Here is an 18,367-nt window from a genome sequence, read left to right as displayed (position 1 = left end):
CATGGCCCGTCTGACCACTGGAGTGGAAGAGAGAGAATCTCCTGCAGGGTTCAACTGTCATTCATAAACCTACCAATGCACTGCACTACTACTGACTCCTAGACACATTTTTAATAAATGAGCAGAATTATTATTATTTTTTGCTTTGTCTGCATGCATTTCACTACTTGGATTATATATTAGTTTCTGATCAAATAGCTGTTTTTTGTGATGTTGCAATTCCCGGGTGTCATGATTCCTGTCTTGTGTGGACTTTTATTATTTCCTGTTTTGTGTGGACTTTTATTATTTCCTGTTTTGTGCCATGTTTTTGTAGTCCTTTGTGGTTTTTCCTGTTGATTAGTTAATGATTGTTCCCAGGTGTATCTTGTTTCCTCATTACTTAGTTAAGCTTGTTTGGCCCTGTGTATTTATAGACCTTGTGGTTCACTTGTTACTCTGTCAGTTGTTGTACGTGTAATGGTTGCCTCTGTGATCCCCCTGGTTTTGTTCTTCGAGTTCTGTGTTTTATGGGTTACTTTATTAAATAACCCTGCGTTTAGATCCTCGTCTTCGCCTGCTTTCCTCAACTCATTACACTGGGATTTTAGCATAAAAAAATAGCTCTTCTGCTTGATATGTTTGGGTCAGACACTTCGGTCATACTTCAAATATGTTGTCTATAGGTCTGATGTAAGTGACATCAGACATAACTTGTTCTTGAATGTTTCATGAGCAATAATGATAATAACTTCAGAATGACATAATATTTGGGTAAACTTTTTCTTTAGCAATGCTGTTTATATGCTAAAGAGAGCTGTCATGTTGATATCATGACTCTCTTTATTAAACATTTAATTTTTTTTAATTTTTTTGTATTTTTTTTTGACTAAATTAAAAACATGGCTTAAGATTTACAATTGCTTTTGTTCAATGGTTGTTTAGTGGATTAAATTGGACATAAACTGGAAGATTCCAGGACTTCTTTTAGCTGTAAAGGCAAAATATGTTCTTTTCTTGGGAAGCGTCAATTTTGGGGGGGCATTTATTGACTATTTTTGCACCTAGGACTTTGAAGTGATTGAAGACTTGTTTGCTATTTTTTGCTCTTCAGTTGTTTGTGTCCAGCAGCAAAGATTGATCTAGATCAAGTATAAAGCATCCAAAAACAGTGTCTGGATGTATCAGTCAGTTTTGATGTAGTCAAATTTGTTACATGCTTTTTCCAAGCAGACTCTGATGCACTTCTCTGGATCACACCCAAGTTCGGGCAATCGCCTTTAACAACCATACAAAGTGAATTCTGGTTTCAGTTGGACTTGGGTCCACAGTCCACACCAGAAACTCTAGTGTGAAAGTATCTTGACTCCTGAGCCTCACACACTTATGTTTAGTCTACTCTCATGCCAGTATCTAGCACTCAAGATCACAACCTGAGCTATTGAGCTTAGGAAAGTGGATTAACAAGACAGTCATTAAGATTTAGTGATCTCTGCCCTCGGAATGACTTCTGTCGATATGCTGAGAATGGATTGAGTATGTAGTAAGATTTAAAATAATTTGCTCATACTGTTTGTTATTGTCTGAAATTTAATGTTTAAAATCATGTAAAAACCCTACAGTGTAGTGTAAATTTGCAATTAAACCCATTTTTCTTCCATAATATGATGCATTTCAGAGTGAAGTTCCTTCATTTACCTGTGGCTCCAGAGTAATTAGCCAAATGGCAATTACGGCTCAGTTGATTGGTTTAATAATAATTGATTCAGATTTGAGTGTACATGAGCAAAGATGGCACAAATCTACTGTGCATAAATAATTTTTTTATTGTTATTTTGTTATCCGAAGGAACATCGCCTATTTGAAGAGGCAGGATATCATGAGTATATCTGAAGTATTGCATTTTGAAAATAGATTACAAACAACCTTTTTATTTTCTTCAAAGTAGCATGCATTGCACATTGTTCACAAAACATCCAGGAGCATCAATTAAGAAAGTAAATGTGTGTTCATTTTGATATCATGCTTTCAGCCAGAGCATTTAGTGCAAATTGACACTTTCTTCTGCATGCATTATTAGCTTTCAGTGGTCATTTTAACATTTTGGGGGTCTCGAAACATCGAAGAATCGCTTCATTCAACTCCAGTTCCTTAATACGCAGACACAAAAAAATGTGCAATATGGAGTTCATAAATCTCCCACTTTCTCCCTCCCTCCCTTAGCGACAGCACTCCCCTCTTATCTTGTCTTCTTTAGCGTCACAGGAGCATGGCGAAGGAGCGTCCTTGTGCCCTAAGCTCAGGAGAGAGAGAGAGAGAGAGAGAGGGAGAGAGAGAGGGAGAGAGAGAGAGAGGGAGAGAGAGAGAGAGAGAGAGGGAGGGGAGATGCGGCGTCAGTCAGCTGCAGTAGGCAGAGGACAGCAGCAGTGCCGGTAACTGTGGCTGCCGTTCTTTATTGTTCATCCAAAGCGTTCTCCTTTTCCCTCCAGCCAACCAAAGGAGCAGAAGACGAGGAAAACCGCCACATGCACCTTTCCTTCGGGGAACGCTAACTGGAGAGGCACACAAACTCTTTCAGTCTGTGCGACTGAAGTTCTTTCTCTGCTCTCACTGGGGTTTCTTTTCCTCCCGACCGAGTGGATTTTACCCGACTCAGGGGGAGCCATGGGACTTGGGGTTAGGGGTGCAAGGACAGCGTTCCTGTGTTTATGGAGGTTATTTTTACTGCTCTGTGGAATCTGGAGCGTTTGCTCCCAAACGACAGGAGACGGGAAGTCGCTGTACTTCTGGGAGACAGGTATACGACTATTTCCATAAGTACCTTGATGGATGTCAGTGGGATATGAAGGTTCCAGATGTCCTCTGTCTGTACAAAGTTGCATTGTAATTAGTTGTATTATCTGGCGTGATGAATGAGGGCAAGTAGAGGTCTTCACTCGCACTTCTAAACAGCTCTGCGAAGAGTGTTTGATTTATTTCTCATCATCCTAATTTCTGATTCTCAAAGTCTGCACTGTAGAGAATGTGTCCCCGTTTCCGCACAGTAGGCTGTCTCCATTTTCCCAGGCTGATTGTTCGATTTCTTGTGCTAGATAAGAGCCATATCATTATTGTAATGAAATCTGACAGTATAATGGAAGTAGCTCCGAGGTACAAAGTAATAGAAGTTATTTGACTTTTGATTGTGAATTTGGCCGTCTTTCGCGGTCACCTCTTTTGTTCACAAAGGCTGCTATAGTTAAAAATGCCTAAAATATAATATTATATATTATGAGTAATTATAATGTTAAGTAATATAAACACATGTTTGTTTTAAATTATATTTAATACTTATATTTTTGTTTTACATAAAGGAAATAATTAATAATTTAAATATTTCCATAATATTTTTACATTGTGATATTTCATGATATTAAAACACATCTCACCCCCTAATTCTCAGTACTGTAATGCAAGAACGATATCATTACTGTTATGCAAAACAAAAACAAAAAAACGAATTTGCATAATACAATAATGAAAATCATTCTATTGGGACAGTTGTATTTCAGATAAAAAATATATGTATTAATTTTAGTACAAGATATACATACATTTTGTAATGAGAATCGGTGATCTGATCAAAAGTTAAAACACTTTCAATACAGTTTGTACAAAGCATTCAAATCAAATCTTCATTTGCAACCTGGTATATGATCAGCTAAAGTCTAAATGGGCAGTTCGGATTTTCCCATTGGCCAGAGCGACGTCCCGAGTCAATGTGCAGTTGTCACTATGTTAGTGATTTTTTTAAAGAGGATGTAACCACGTAAGGAGATTAAATGAGCTGTTGGGATTTATACTGTGAAAACATCCCTAGTACATGCATGCAGAGAAGCGGAGCGGCAGGCAAACTTAACCTACATATATCTCTCTCCTGTAGGTCACAGTAATTACAGATCATTGGCTCATTTCATCGAAAAACATCTGGTGGAAATGTCGAGAGTCTATCTTGGATGGGCAGATCCATGATAGTATCATATCTGTGCCGTTTGACGGTGATAGCGCTCGGGTGTGATAATGTTATTGCGTTTTCTAGAGCGCTCAAGGGGAGGGAAATTTAGTTTTGACGTATGATGTACTGTATGCATAATGAATCTGACCGTAGAAGAGCCCGGGCTTCAACCAGTGGGGAATTGGCTCACATCTCTGCTGTTTATTGGCTTCACAGAAGAGCAATAAATCTGCTGTCTAGGGCTGATATCCCCCATGATGGAGATGTTCATATAACAGGCCTGGAAACACAAGTGCTCTAGAAAGGGAGTACAGCAGTGTGCCTCGAAATGATGGTTAAAACCTACACGCTTTTCTTTAAGTGATTCTTAATGGCTGTGTTTTTCAGGCTGCAATCGATACCGCTGGCATATTTGGTGCTTTTATTTCTAATAATCAGGCTGGATTAAATGGCACGCTGGTGTCTGTACATTTCCCTCCCTGTTTGCTGTCTGAACGCGGGTTTGATGTTCAAATATCCCTGGGGAAGACCGGAGCAATTTTGTCCTTATCTCCACATGCCTCAGCCTCCAATTAGAAGAAGTCTTTTCTTATTTTATCGATATGCAGTATTGCGCTGACCCCCACCGCTCCAGACCTCAGCTGCGGCTCTCATGTGTCTCAAAACAGGCTAATATTCCTCAGGAAGGATTCTTAATTAATGAGGGAATTTACTGGCCTAAATTGTTTGGGTTACAGCAACCTTGACTTGTAGGCTTTTGTTGGTTTAATAGTGAGTAGCATCAGAAATTAAGAGGCCGTCGATTACTTTGATTTTTCCACAAGCAAGGACAGATTTTAGGCATGAATTAAAGGCTTATTGTTTTTATAAAACTGTGCTAGCATAGAATTTGTCATCAAAGCGGCTCATATAATCAGAATTCAGAGTCTGAACTATTTTTTATACCATACTAGACTTTGGTAAACCGACTTTTTCATATCATCAGCTTTCCTTTTCTTTGTTCCATATACCAAAGCATATTGTTTACTATACCCATATATATATATATAAGTGTACTCCGATCAAACATGAAAATCTGTAATTCCAAAACTCTATGCATTTACTTTCTTCTGCGGATCACAAAAGAAGATATTTGAAAGAATGTTGGTAACCAAACAACGTTGCCCATTAACTTGTATCGACAAAAACACTGAGACTTCTCAAAATATAAAAGTAGGCTATATAGTTTGAATGTAAAAATTTGAGTATTTTCCTTTTTGGGTGAACTATTCCTTTTAAGGTATCCGTTAACCTTGATTCTGCTGAAGAAGTGTGTACTCTTTCTGTTAGAAAAGCAGCACTTCCCTTTACTTGCTGAAGGCATTGCTCACAGCCTTGGCCATGTTTTCTCATGTGATTTCATGAGATCCAAAGTGCACATTAGGACACGCATTAGGTGGCCAAACTTAGAGACCACATACAGTGGATTCTGATTAAAAACAGCAACCTTCTTCTGGTTTCATAATGAATCCATGAGCATAATACCCATGTTCTATGAGTCAGAAGAAACACCTAAGCCAAGTTATTATTAAATGACTGATACCCTATTACGCTCTTACATAAAGGAGGTGTTATATGCTGGTGTTTTAATTTTGCAGGTAATGCTTTTTCTTATCAAGCTGAAAAGACTTCTTCCAGGCTGGCCCTAGCAGGTTTATTTGGGTTTGGTTCTGGTCTAGTGGATTGTTCTGGTGATCAGGGGATGGACATCAAAACAAATATCTGCTGCTAAACAACTATTGTGGTCTTTTCAGCAGGACAAGGTTATTAAGTTGTTTTTCATGATCTTTAGAGATTAAGTTGTTGACCTTATCTTTCAGGTTCTTCATATCAGCATTTTTGTTTCTGGTTTTTTAAAGCACCAATTCATGTTTTTTCATAGAAGCTTGTGGGACTCTGCAAACCTTTTTTGGATTTAATTAAATTAATCAACCCGATCTCACGGGAAAACGTACAAATTCTACGAGGTGGCTTATTCGTACGAATTCATACGACCTGACTCGTACGAATTAGTACGATTTTTGCAAAATCGTACATATTTTACGAATTTGCCAATTCGTATGAATTCATACGAATGACCTACCCCTGACCCCGCCCCTAAACCTACCCATCACGTGGGTTTAGACAAATCGTACAAATTCGTACGAGTGAGGTCGTACGAATTAGCCAACTTTTTATCATTCGTACGAATTCGTACGAATTGGTCGTGAGATAGCGTTGAATTAATTATTTAGTTGTCAATGAAGATTATTGGAGTACGTTTTACAAGAAAATACTATTTCATTCTTTCTACTTCAAAATTGTACATTAAATTAAATTAAATGTTTCTTGCTGATTTTTTGTAATATTTGTAAAAATCAACTATTTAAATTTTTTTTTGTATTGTGTTCAACATATAACACTGTTTCCTAACTAGTTACGATGCGACAAGTTTCACCAAATAAAGCCAATCAGAACATAATTAATGTTTAATATTTAATATTGCTTGTATTGGTTCATGGTTAGTTCTGACATGGTAGGTGTAGGCTAACCTATTGGCTATACTCACAACCAATAGGAATGGTTAATGGTTGAACTCTTGTGTGTGGCTCATGCCTCAGCAGGGTTTATCCACTCTTAAGAGCAGAGATTACCCAGATTACGCTGGATTCTTCTCTTGTCTCCTGATCACACAATCCCTCGAGAACAAAGTTGTGCTGTCAGAGCTTTTCACACTTCACACCATGTTGACTCTATAATAAGGCTTGTTAATGAAGCAGGAGCATGCAGGTTGCATTCTCTTAAGATCTTTACTCCACCACACACACACACACACATTGTGTTTTCATGTTTTATGGGGACTTTTCATAGACATAATGATTTGTATACAGTACAAACTGTATATTCTCTCCCCTTACACTAACCCTACCCCAAAACCTACTAATCACAGATATCTTTCTGCATTTTTACATTTTACATTTTACAAAAAAAACATCACTTATCACATTTATAAGCCATTTTCCTCATGGGGACCAAAAATGTGCCCACAAGGATTTCAGATATTGCCATCTTTGTGTCATCCATTTTGTCCCCATAATGTAAGGTTTACCAAGCCACACACACACACACACACACACACACACAAACACTGGCTCTTTGTACATGTTTTAAGTCAGGTATGTCCACATAGACATAGTGTGTTTCCAAATGCATTGTAGTTTATCGAGTAAAGACGAAGAGCATGAGATCAAAGTCCACTTATATTCCAAATAACTGCTGTTTTAAGAGATTTTGCAGATTCCTCGTCTCAAAATAAGAGGCATTATTGAAAGTGAGATTAAATGGGAAAGAAATGTAGGTGACTTAATTGTCACCTTCATTCTGAGAGGCAGAAAAGGAAATGTGCTGGGTGAAATTTCGAACTCATTTCAGGAAATGCATTTTAATGTCACCCTGCGTGACCCTGATTTTCATATGGACCTACAGGCAAGCGAACTCTCCTACTTTAATTGGTTAAAAAATACTCCAGACCCCTGGTAAAGGGCTTCAAATTTAGGACGCGCTGGTTTTCTCTGAATATTTTATTCTCTCACAGAATGTTTAATGGCATTTGAACAGTTTGGAAAATACATTTCCCTTGTGTGATTGAATTTTTATTTCTGCTTATTTTGAAGCGCCTACATTTAGCTCTAATTTAAGAAATCTGCAGTCCTAATTGCACTGCGCATTAAGAGTGTGAACTCCCCAGAAGCAGTTTGATCGTGCTCATATTCACTAAATGGAGCGCATCCTATTCTCTGCACACTTTAACCACTGGAATTATAGGACATATTCCTTTGGGATGAAATGTGACCCTGGATGCATGTTCTTAAGTGCTGCTGTTGTACAGTGGGTATAAAGCTAAAGCGTTTTCATTATGTTTATTATATCATTTCCGCTCGCTGTCACAGTTTACTTTCTTCACCAATTGCTCATAATGTCCCATAGGGAATAATGAGTAAGATTCTGTAATATTTGTGGAAGTCTCACAAAACTGTAAGCTCTTTGTGATGATGTGTTCTGTACATTTAGAATAGCCACTGTACACTGGTTAAATGGAGACATTAGCTCTTAGGAGTGGAGCCAAGGCTAATTTTAGGGTATTATTTGGGGATATTCAACTCTCCATAATATATTATGTTCCAAGTAGCACTTGGTGATATAGCTAAAAAAAAAAAAAATTCAATATTTTTAATCCTTTTAAAGATATGATACATGATCAATTTTATAGCAAATACATACAATTTGAGTTAAAAGGGGCTTTTCTCGCAGTCAAAAGCATTATCATTTAAATTAAAACGCCATTGTAGACAATTCTAAATATTTATCGCAAAAAGTAGAATGTGGTCAAAAATAAAATAAAATGACAGTATTTCTACTAAATCAACACTATTTGTTGTCATGTTGTTTTTAAGTGTTTAATTATTTTCATTAATTTCTCATTTCTTTTGGAGAAAAAAAAACACTTTTTTAAAGCAAATATTAGACATAAGCAAGCAATATTAGCCCTCATATTTTTAACTAAAACAGTTGTAAGATGGCAGATGGTGGCTTTTTTTTATTTTTAATACTGTCATGTAGCAAGTTATACGTGTCATGATCTTTAGGAAGCTTAATGACAAATAAAGAGCATGTTAAAATGTTACTTCATTTTATATTACTTGTTAAAAAACGTTAACCTGTTGTGAATATTTTATATATCATTCAGCCTAAATTCCAGTATTTGAAAACGGCATTTGTAAAACCCACACATCGACCCTGATAGAGTGAGAACAGACTGTTGTAAGATCCAGTCTTTCTAGGAATATTGCTTTTTAATCCCTCTATTTCGGCAAAGGAAGAACTGCACCTTGCCAGTATTTGCCACTTGTGAAAGCATACAGTTGTTACATAATCAAACTCTTTTTGCCTCAAAGGGTCAGTAAATGTGTTACAGCATAATAGTTTATTTTGAAAAAATCTGCTTTTTATGAAATAGGTCGCCCTTTATGGACGTGCGTGTGTGGTCTCAGTCCTGCTGGGAAAATGGTGTTTGTTTAATCTAAATGACAGGGCTTACGCTAAGACCAAGGCATCTCTAATATGGCTGTGTTGTGTGGATTAAAGATTATTCTAGATCCATAAAGTTTATTTAGTGTGGCATAAGAGGATTAGTCCTTTACACCATGTTCCACAATGTCTTAGTGCCAGACCACATATGATTATTACTTTACAAAGCATTGGTTAAAAGCATAAGGATTATTTTGGGGGGGGGAAATGGTTTGAGAAGAATTGTAAGAAAGAAAGACTGAGATTTATTCTGCATAAAGCTTTATAGAGAAGATCTGATCTGAAGGTCTGTGTCAAATATCTAGTAAGCTGCCTACAGGCGGCATTTTAAAGTGCCCCTATTATGCTTTTCCGGATAATAACTTTCATGTAGTGTGTAGCTGTTTGAGAAAGTAAAAGGTCTGCAAAGTTTCAAATATCAAACTTTATATGTTAAGATAGACACCATCGTTACTGTTGTTATCACAGTGTATCAAGTGGTGAGGAAGACTACGGAGCTGAAGTTCAGATATGGTATTGGAGTTTTGTTTTGAAACGGGCTGTAAGCAGTAGACCAATCACAACGGACTGGCCCATCTGACCAATCAGAAAAGAGTAGACCAATCACAACAGACTGGGCCATCTGACCAAACAGAAAAGAGTAGACCAATCACAACAGACTGTGCCATCTGACCAAACAGAAAAGAGTAGACCAATCACAACAGACTGGGCCATCTGACCAAACAGAAAAGAGTAGACCAATCACAACAGACTGGGCCATCTGACCAATCAGAGCAGAGTAGACCAATCACAACAGACTGTGCCATCTGACCAAACAGAAAAGAGTAGACCAATCACAACAGACTGGGCCATCTGACCAAACAGAAAAGAGTAGACCAATCACAACAGACTGGGCCATCTGACCAATCAGAAAAGAGTAGACCAATCAAAACAGACTGGGCCACCTGACCAATCAGAAAAGAGTAGACCAATCACAACAGACTGGGCCATCTGACCAATCAGAGCAGAGTAGACCAATCAAAACAGACTAAACCGTCTGGCCATTCAGAGATTCATCAAACATTCATCAAAGAGGCAACAAGATTCGTAATATTCAATCCCAGGTTTGCATATTATCAATACAGCAACTTTATAACACAGAACTTTATTGAAACAAATTGTGAGTCAATTCTGTTGCTTTACACGATGACCGCTATTTGAATGCCTGTGTAGAGCTTTTCAAATGGTCATGTCAGCTATAGGGTGTTGTATTACATAGCAGCTCACTTTTTTTAACAGAGCATATGTGTACATACAGATACTGTACTTTGTATATTAAAGGCCGAACAGAGTGACCTCAAATCTTTTCAGACGCGTCTTCAGCAAGAGGACGAAAATACTTAATACTCTCTGACAATACCAATTGAAAGAGGTCAGCCAACTTCACATCCCTGCTGTGGATGTCTTTCTGAACTCTCTAGAGCAGAATGAAAGAGACCGGCAGTGTTCACCTAGAGACCCTGAACACCTCAACAATGTACATTTCAAGAGGTCTTCTTTCATCTTTGTGAAGCAACACTCCGCTTTTCAGAGAATTCAATGAAATGGACTGTGTTTGTGAGTGCAGTGACATTTAGTTGGCCGATAGCCATTGTTCCTGTGGATTATTGGGCGAAGGAAGTAAAACTGTGAGTTTTCCTGAAGTTTGGTTTCTCTGGTGTTGGATACTCATAAAATACAATCAGTGTACAATGAAGAATTACTTGAAATATTTTAACTATGTAGCTACTTATATTGCTAAGGCAAGCATCACTATTTTGTTTTGAAAAGTGTCTTATTTTACCCAGAATGCATTGCAGTGTAGTCCTACTTAAGATAGTCAGAGTCCTAAGTGCTTTGTGCAACGGTCTGATTTAGATGTCTATATGACTATCTACTATATCTAAGCCACTATGGCGCCAGCAACGACTCAGGACCTTGTTCAAAATCCTGCCGCGCCACATAGCGCCATTTACATTTTTGTCTCATATTTGTCTCAAAACGTCGTTAATGTATATACTGACTTCACCCTGTCCTGCAATATACATTTAGTTTTACACTCATTTACATAAATCAGCTGCGTGGATGAAAACTGCTGATGTTATCGGATTTTCAGGTGATATTCTCAATTCATTCAGGTAACGGACGCTCTGAGGTAAAGTGTTCAGACTGCAGACTTAGCAACGATTGTATTTAATTGTACAGTACAATCATAACATAGTGCAGAGTCTACAGACATTATTTTAATTCCATAATGTCCTTAAACATAACAGTATTGCTGGCCATAAACTGAGAAAATGCGCGTCCGGTGTGCGATACCTCGAGTTGTCCTAGATGCGGCGCGGCGCTGCGCTTCTTGTCTGGTGTGCGACCCCCTTTAGTTAGGGGTTAAGTAGTAAGTTAGCCTGGGGGGAAGGTGTCTACTTTTTTTGGTCTAAATTAAGTCAGTCTTTATTTTTGTGAAACAGTCTAACTTGCATTGGACTAGTCTATGAGCATATTTTAGACTTGTCTAACACTATGGACCGGTCTAAAATAGCTTTGTGAAACCGGCCCCAGCATCAGTTGCGTCGCTTCACTACCATTCATAAATCCTCTCCCGTGGCCTCATGGGATAGTAAAGTGTCCATCGAATGCACACTTCAGGATCTCGCCTGAAGAAGTAGGTCATCCGGGTTCATTTTGCCTACTCTTTTATGAGTACTATGAATCAAAACATTAAAAGAAATCCTACCAAACCCAAACTTTTGAATGCTAGTATATGTCTTTGCTTTTCTTATCAACCTGTCGTTGTCCTCTGGGTTAGCTAATGGTCAGGGTTCGGTACAGGGTTTCGATTATCGGGTTATAATGTTTCAGGAGCTTCATGTACTGGTTTGATGTGATTTCATATAACCTGCTCCCAGCATTTGCCCAGATTGCTTCAGTTAACGCACTCAGCAGAACTTTCCCCCTGAACCTGAATGTGCAAGTTTGACTCTCACTACAGATAATCATGTTTGACAGGCTCTTGGATGTGAAAGAACAGGCAGGTGGTCAGGCCGTCTCCTTTACCCCTCGGCTTTTCTAGTTTTTGGTTTACAATATTAAACCATCCATTCATTCATACTTCTTTTTTTTTTTTTTTTTTTTACGTGAATAAAAGCCTAAATTCAATCTGTTCATCGTGTAAAGCGATCGAGTCTCTTCAGAAAATTTGGACTAATCCGCTCAATTCATATGAATTAGTTTTACAATCTCTTCATGAACTTTTTGAAGTGTCAAAGTGGTAGTTGCGTAGCTGTCAATGGAGGGACAGAAATGCTCAGATTTCATTAAAAATATCTCCTTTTGTATTAAGGGTGAGTAAATGATGACAGAATTTTAATTTTGGGGTGAACTATCCCTTTAAACAAACATCTCAATTTAATCTATTTGCTGTGTATGAATTTTAAACTGATCTCATTTGTGATTTTTCATATGGATTTCATTTGTGACCCCCCCCCCCCCCCCAATTGTGTACCATTGTGTAAAACTTTTCCAGTCTCTTCTCTCTCCATCCTTCTCTCCTCTCTGATGTGGGTGTTGTTTGTAGCGCCAGATCTCGCTGTGGCAGCACCTCCACATTTACACCCAGGCACTGACGCCTTCAGATCTTTCATAAAGGCTCAGCGGGCATGAGTTTCGTCTCTGTCGCACCTCCCTTTACAGTTCACTTCATTTACTGACACGATGCCAATAATAATGTCTTTCATCTTCTCTAATTACTCAACTTCATTACTCGAAACCTGCCCTCCCTGCTTACTGTTCCACAAGCACCGTGACTTTATGCTGATGAGCTATTGATATTTTCGAGTGCAGTGAGTTGTGGGATATTATCTATGTGACCCATATGGGTGAGCATATGCTTCATATTCATGCTTCCAAGAATAAAAATTCTGTCATTTTTTTTTACTCACTCATTATGTCATTCCAAACCCATATGCTGTTGTTATTTTTTTTCCTTGGAACATAAAAGGAGTATTTTCATGCAGCTCTTTTTCAGACAGTGACAGTTCATAACTATTCAGTGTATAACGCTTCAACAAGGACTACAAAACAACATTAATAACCTTAAAAGTTGTGTGCAGTATTCAATGTCAGGGGTTCCCAAACTTTTTGTGAGCCGAACCCCTTTGACATAAAAATGTAATCCTTTTTTTTTTATGATTTGTTTTTATTTTATTTATTTTAATTGGACATTTTGATTTAATTAACAAACCCCAGTTTTGGAAACCCTGTTAGATTCGATTCAAACAAAATGTTGTTTCACAAAAATGACAATAAAATGTCTACTGAAGTCATACTATAACTTGTTTTATTGGGGAAGTTTGAACATAGCTTGAGCTCTCGGGTATTTTGGACAGGTGAAAGGTCAGGGGTAAGATATCAAATCATTCTGACAGAATTTTATTTTTTGGGTGAACTATGCCTATAAGTCACAACATGACCAGAAACTTGTATCAAGAAAGCAAACAGGGTTTAACTTCAAGCATAAAATTCCCGAAATGTATATTCTTCTTGTTTTTAACGTTTTTAAAATGATTTTTTTTCATCCTATATTGGTGAGCTCGATACTTTGCCCCGTCACACCTTCCCACCGGATTATTCCCTCTGTCTAATCGCCTTGAAGATGACACAGGACTCGAGTGTGAATTTCTTTTCTGTCAGAGTAATATTCCATGCAACTGGCGTCGTTCCACTGTGGTGCCCACGCGCTCCTCTCCCACTCAGTTCACGTCGAGATCTCTGTGCAGTGGGGCTAAGATGAACACTGTGAGGGGATTGGATTACATCGCTGTCACAGCTGTCAGTCATGACATGAGCCCCCTGTGCCATGCTGACAACTGCAGCCATGGCAACCACGCCGTGACGACGCTCTTATATTAACCTTCTTTCTTCTGCTTCCTTTGAGTGTGTTTCCACAGTGTATCCTGACACCAGCTTCTGTTAAACTGAGCGTAGTTCCTTATGTGGAGGAAGCACATTGTTATTAGGGGTGGGCGGCATGACTAAAATCTTGTGTGAGTCATTTTATATCACTGTAACATATCACAACAGGGTTGTTTTATTTCTACAGCACTTTATAGTGATATACAAATCATTCCACTGTGGTGCTATAGCAACAAGTTCATGGGTTTGATTTCCATAGAATGCATGATCTAATGAAGTGTATGAGTTAAAGACAATGCAAGCGTGAAAGTGAAAATGAAAGGTGTTTAATCAAATTTGATAATTTCCCCTTTTTATTTGGAAATTGATTAAGGTAAACCAAAAGATATTATTAAATACATGCATTTAAAATAAATTCACATTTTGAAACACTTGAGTCATAAACACTAACACTTTAAAACATAAATTCTGAATTTTATATTATGCTGCTTTGCAAATAACTTTCAAAAGTTGGTGGTTGGCAAGATTTTTTTAATGTTTTAAACCAAGGCTACATTTATTTGATCAAAAATACAATTAAAACAGTCATTTTTGATCAATTTATTGCATCCTTGCTGAATAAAAGTATTCATTAAAAAAAAAAAAAATCTTACTGAACCCAAAGTTTTGTATGCCATGTTTATTTTATTGTCTCATTTTTACTTGTCTTGACTTGTTTTTGACACATTGCACCCTGTATTTTCAAATTACATGCATGATATAGATGAATATAGCTGTGGAAACTTTGGTATTAAGGTTATTTCCCTAATATTTCCCAAAGTTTGCACAGCTATATTAATTTATATTATCATGCATGTAATGTGAAAATACAGGGTGTGATGTGTCAGAAACAAGTCAACCTGTCTGTCATATTTCTACCATTGTATTGTGTCCTGAACACAATCTCTTGTTAAACTGAGCCTGTTACAGTTTCCTTACATGGAGGAAGCATATTGTTATGCTGAAATCAATCCAATGCTTTTCCGTTTGCTCCAGGCCTCTCCGTTTTTCCCTGACAACATGCATGAAACCACATGGCTCTAGGTGTGTGTTTTTTTTTTAATGCGTGGAGTATTTGCCGTAGTGGAGCCATGTGCCTGAGTGTGAGAGAGTGTGTATGCTTGTACTGTATGTAGGTCAGTACGATCTCTTGCCGTCCTGATAAACCCAGCAGTCTTGAACGGCATCACTCGCCTTGTGCTATCTTGTGGAAAGTGTAACTTTTGGGAAAAAGGCTACAGATGGAATCTTGCATTGGCTAGTGACAGTTTTTGAAAGATTAATATCATTAAAGCTTTGAATTTGCCATCATGTGACTGGCGTGGAGTGTGTGGGTGTGTATTGCCATGGCTCAGAGAACCTAGGCAGCTGGTATTTACATGATCACAGATTGGCCAGCAGAGACCATGTGGAGGGACAAGACAGGATTTTTTCTATCCGTCCATTCAGCTGGCTGTCAGACCACTATCATCATATGTGCTGAAAAGTTTGTCTGTAAAGTTTTAAAATTCAAACATTTTGGTTCTGGTACAATACCAGTCTCTAGTGCCTCATTTTGACAAATTAGATGCACTACTGTTCAAATAAGTAACTTGTTTTTTTAAAGAAATGAATGCAAGGATGCATTAAAGTTGATCAAATGTGGTAGCAAAGACATTTATAATGTTACAAAATATAACTTTTTATATAAATGCTGTTCTTTTGAACTTTCTAGTAATTTATTCCTCTATTATTATTTTTCTTCAGGATTCTTTGATATTTAAAATATATATTTTATAATATTTCACAGTATTACTGTTTTTGCTGTAATGTTGATCAAATAAATGCAGCCTTGGTGAGCATAAGAGACTTCCTTCAAAAAAAAAAAAAAATCTGATCCCAATTTCCCAAACTTTTTCATTTACATTTTTTAGACTACTTTTGTTTTGATTTGTTTTTGATTTATTTTGATTTATTTAGATTTTATGTTTGAAAGCCTCTGTAAAAATCACAAAAAAAAACACACAAAAAAACATTATTTACGCAAGGAATGTCTTAAATAACTATATAATTTATTATCAAATATGTACCATTATTATATGGCCCAATGCATTTCTGTAATGGAAACTTCTTTCTGGAATTAATTTGAGCAGTTCCGTTGGTTTAATGACAAATTGTATGAGCAAAGTTTGATCAACATTTCTCACATTATTTGATCATCACTGAACCCACATCAGACCAAAAGAATAAAAACGCTTCATGTTTTTCCAATTCGCCTCATTTTGACCAAAGGATCCGTCAGTGTCTGATCTGAAGAAACATGCTTGGAATGGGGCGGTGGTTGAGTCCTTTAGATGCGCTTCCTGCTGGGGTGGTCTTTGAACACAAGCTCTTAGGATTCGAGTCTGCTGACCCGTCAGAGCCGAGGCCGTATCCACCAGTCCGTCTCGCTTTAAAGATAAACTCCACAAACTGTGTCTGAGCAATTCCAGTGACAGAACGGATGAGCTCCATCTCCTGCTGCAGATAAACTGTCCTGCAATAGCTAATACTCCATAATCATCTTCAGGATCTTCAGGCTTAAAATGGGAAGACATGTTTCACTTTCATTGTTTTAGGCCGGTAATTACACTCCATGCTTTTTGGGGAAAATGTTATTGCTTTGATAACCCAGGAGACTTTTTTTTGGCATTTTCATTGAAGTATCTTTATCTGAGATGTTTCTCCTAAAATTCCTCTGAAAAAATAAAAACAAACACAATTGGGATAAGAGTAAAAAAATCAAAATTTTGTGGATAAAAGCATGATGAGCAATATCATATTGTAATATTTGACTCTGTACTTTAATCAAAAGTCTTTGGTTTCTGTCTTTGAGAAGCAATTGAGGTATTCGTTTCATTCCTATAGCATTATATCTCAGAGGAAAATGTTATTGCTTGTTCTTTCAAAGTCCAGGAGACTTAATAAGATTTTCAATTTGGTATTTAGACACAAATCAGACAAATACTGAGATAATTTTAGGCATTTAGACACAAATGATAAAATTATTGAGATAATTTAATGTTGGGAGAATTTCGATGAAAAATGTTAGAGCTCTTTGACTTTTTGATTGCAGGATTGTATCTTGGCAAATCCAAGCAAAATTTGAGACCGTTTAAGGACACAATATGAGTTTCCTTAAAAAGATTTGCCCTTTACCTGATTTGTGTCTTCCTACCAATCCCAGGGCCGCTCCTATCACGATTACAGCTCTAATCCCAACAAGTCGGATTCAGCAAATACTCATTCAACCTTTAAGCGTGATTAAATGGGAAAAATGACGGAAAAGTCCAGATGTTGGGAGTGCTGTAGAGGAAGTGAGGTGTGTGTTTGTTGAGATAAATCCCTGTTTTCACACCACTGAGCTTCATTGATTGTCTCTTTCTCTCTCCGCTCACTCGATGTGCCGGGTCAGATTACCTTGTTTGATCACCGGCAACTCGCATTGTTCAAATCCAGAATTTTCCTGGATTGAATTTAATCTGTGGGAAGTATCACAATCCTGTTGATCTATTTTAAGGCTCTGCTTAGATTATTTAAAGTGTGTTGGGAACTGAGAATCCATACTTATTTTCCATAAAAAATAAAAATAAAAAAAGGAATGGTCCGTGTCAGAAAACCAGTGTAGAACAAATGACTGAGTCAAATCTTTTTTAATGAATCTGACAAAAAGATTTACTGAATAATTTGGAGTGGTTCATGAACCTTAAATCAGTATTTCTGTTATGAACTGAGAACTGTTACTGTGTCCATTTTTTTTTGGTTGTATGAACTAGTTGATTATATAACAATGTGTTGTAGTAAAAATACATAGACATAGACTGTCATAAAAAACACATAGACTGTCATTCAAAAGTTTTGGTGAGAAATTGACACTTTTATTCAGTAAGGATGCATTAAATTGATAACAAAATGACATTAAAGTCACTTTTAATGTTACAATACACACTGTTCTGTCATGACAAATCTCTGAGAGTTTGGCACGCCAAGAAGTATGACAGTGTTAATGTGTTTGGTCTTGTTTGATACGCTGTTGCTGCTGCTTTTATTGCTGCTGCTGTACAAGCATATACGAATCACCTGTGTAGCAGATCTATGCAGGTGGACCTGGGGAAGGTGGAGGGTTTCTGAAAGCACGTTGCAAACAATAGGCAAGAATTTGAATGTTGAGCTGCAAGCTCATTGGCTACCAATACAGCGGGAACCAATCAGCTGTAGCTTATAGAGAATGATGTAATTGCAAGCAGATTGGGTCAAGGACTTCAAGCGTAACTCTCGCCAAAATGCAACCTAGGGTCTTTT

General features: G+C 37.4%; 1 protein-coding gene across 2 annotated transcripts in view; it reads left to right on the top strand.

The window, feature by feature from the left end:
- Nucleotides 1-2,330: 2,330 nt before the first annotated feature.
- thsd7ab (thrombospondin, type I, domain containing 7Ab) overlaps nt 2,331-18,367 on the top strand; it is a 132,701-nt gene continuing 116,664 nt past the window's right edge. For both annotated transcript variants that reach the window (XM_082150608.1, XM_082150607.1), the window contains exon 1: nt 2,331-2,776. In XM_082150608.1, coding sequence (XP_082006734.1) covers nt 2,644-2,776 — 133 coding nt within the window. In that variant the 5' untranslated portion in view covers nt 2,331-2,643. The remainder of the gene's footprint in view (nt 2,777-18,367) is intronic.

The sequence above is a fragment of the Leuciscus leuciscus genome, assembly GCF_965113295.1.
Source record: "Leuciscus leuciscus genome assembly, chromosome: 20".
Classification (NCBI taxonomy): Eukaryota; Metazoa; Chordata; class Actinopteri; order Cypriniformes; family Leuciscidae; genus Leuciscus; species Leuciscus leuciscus.
Note: the sequence above shows the minus strand (reverse complement) of the source record. Positions and strands in the feature narration are given on the sequence as shown.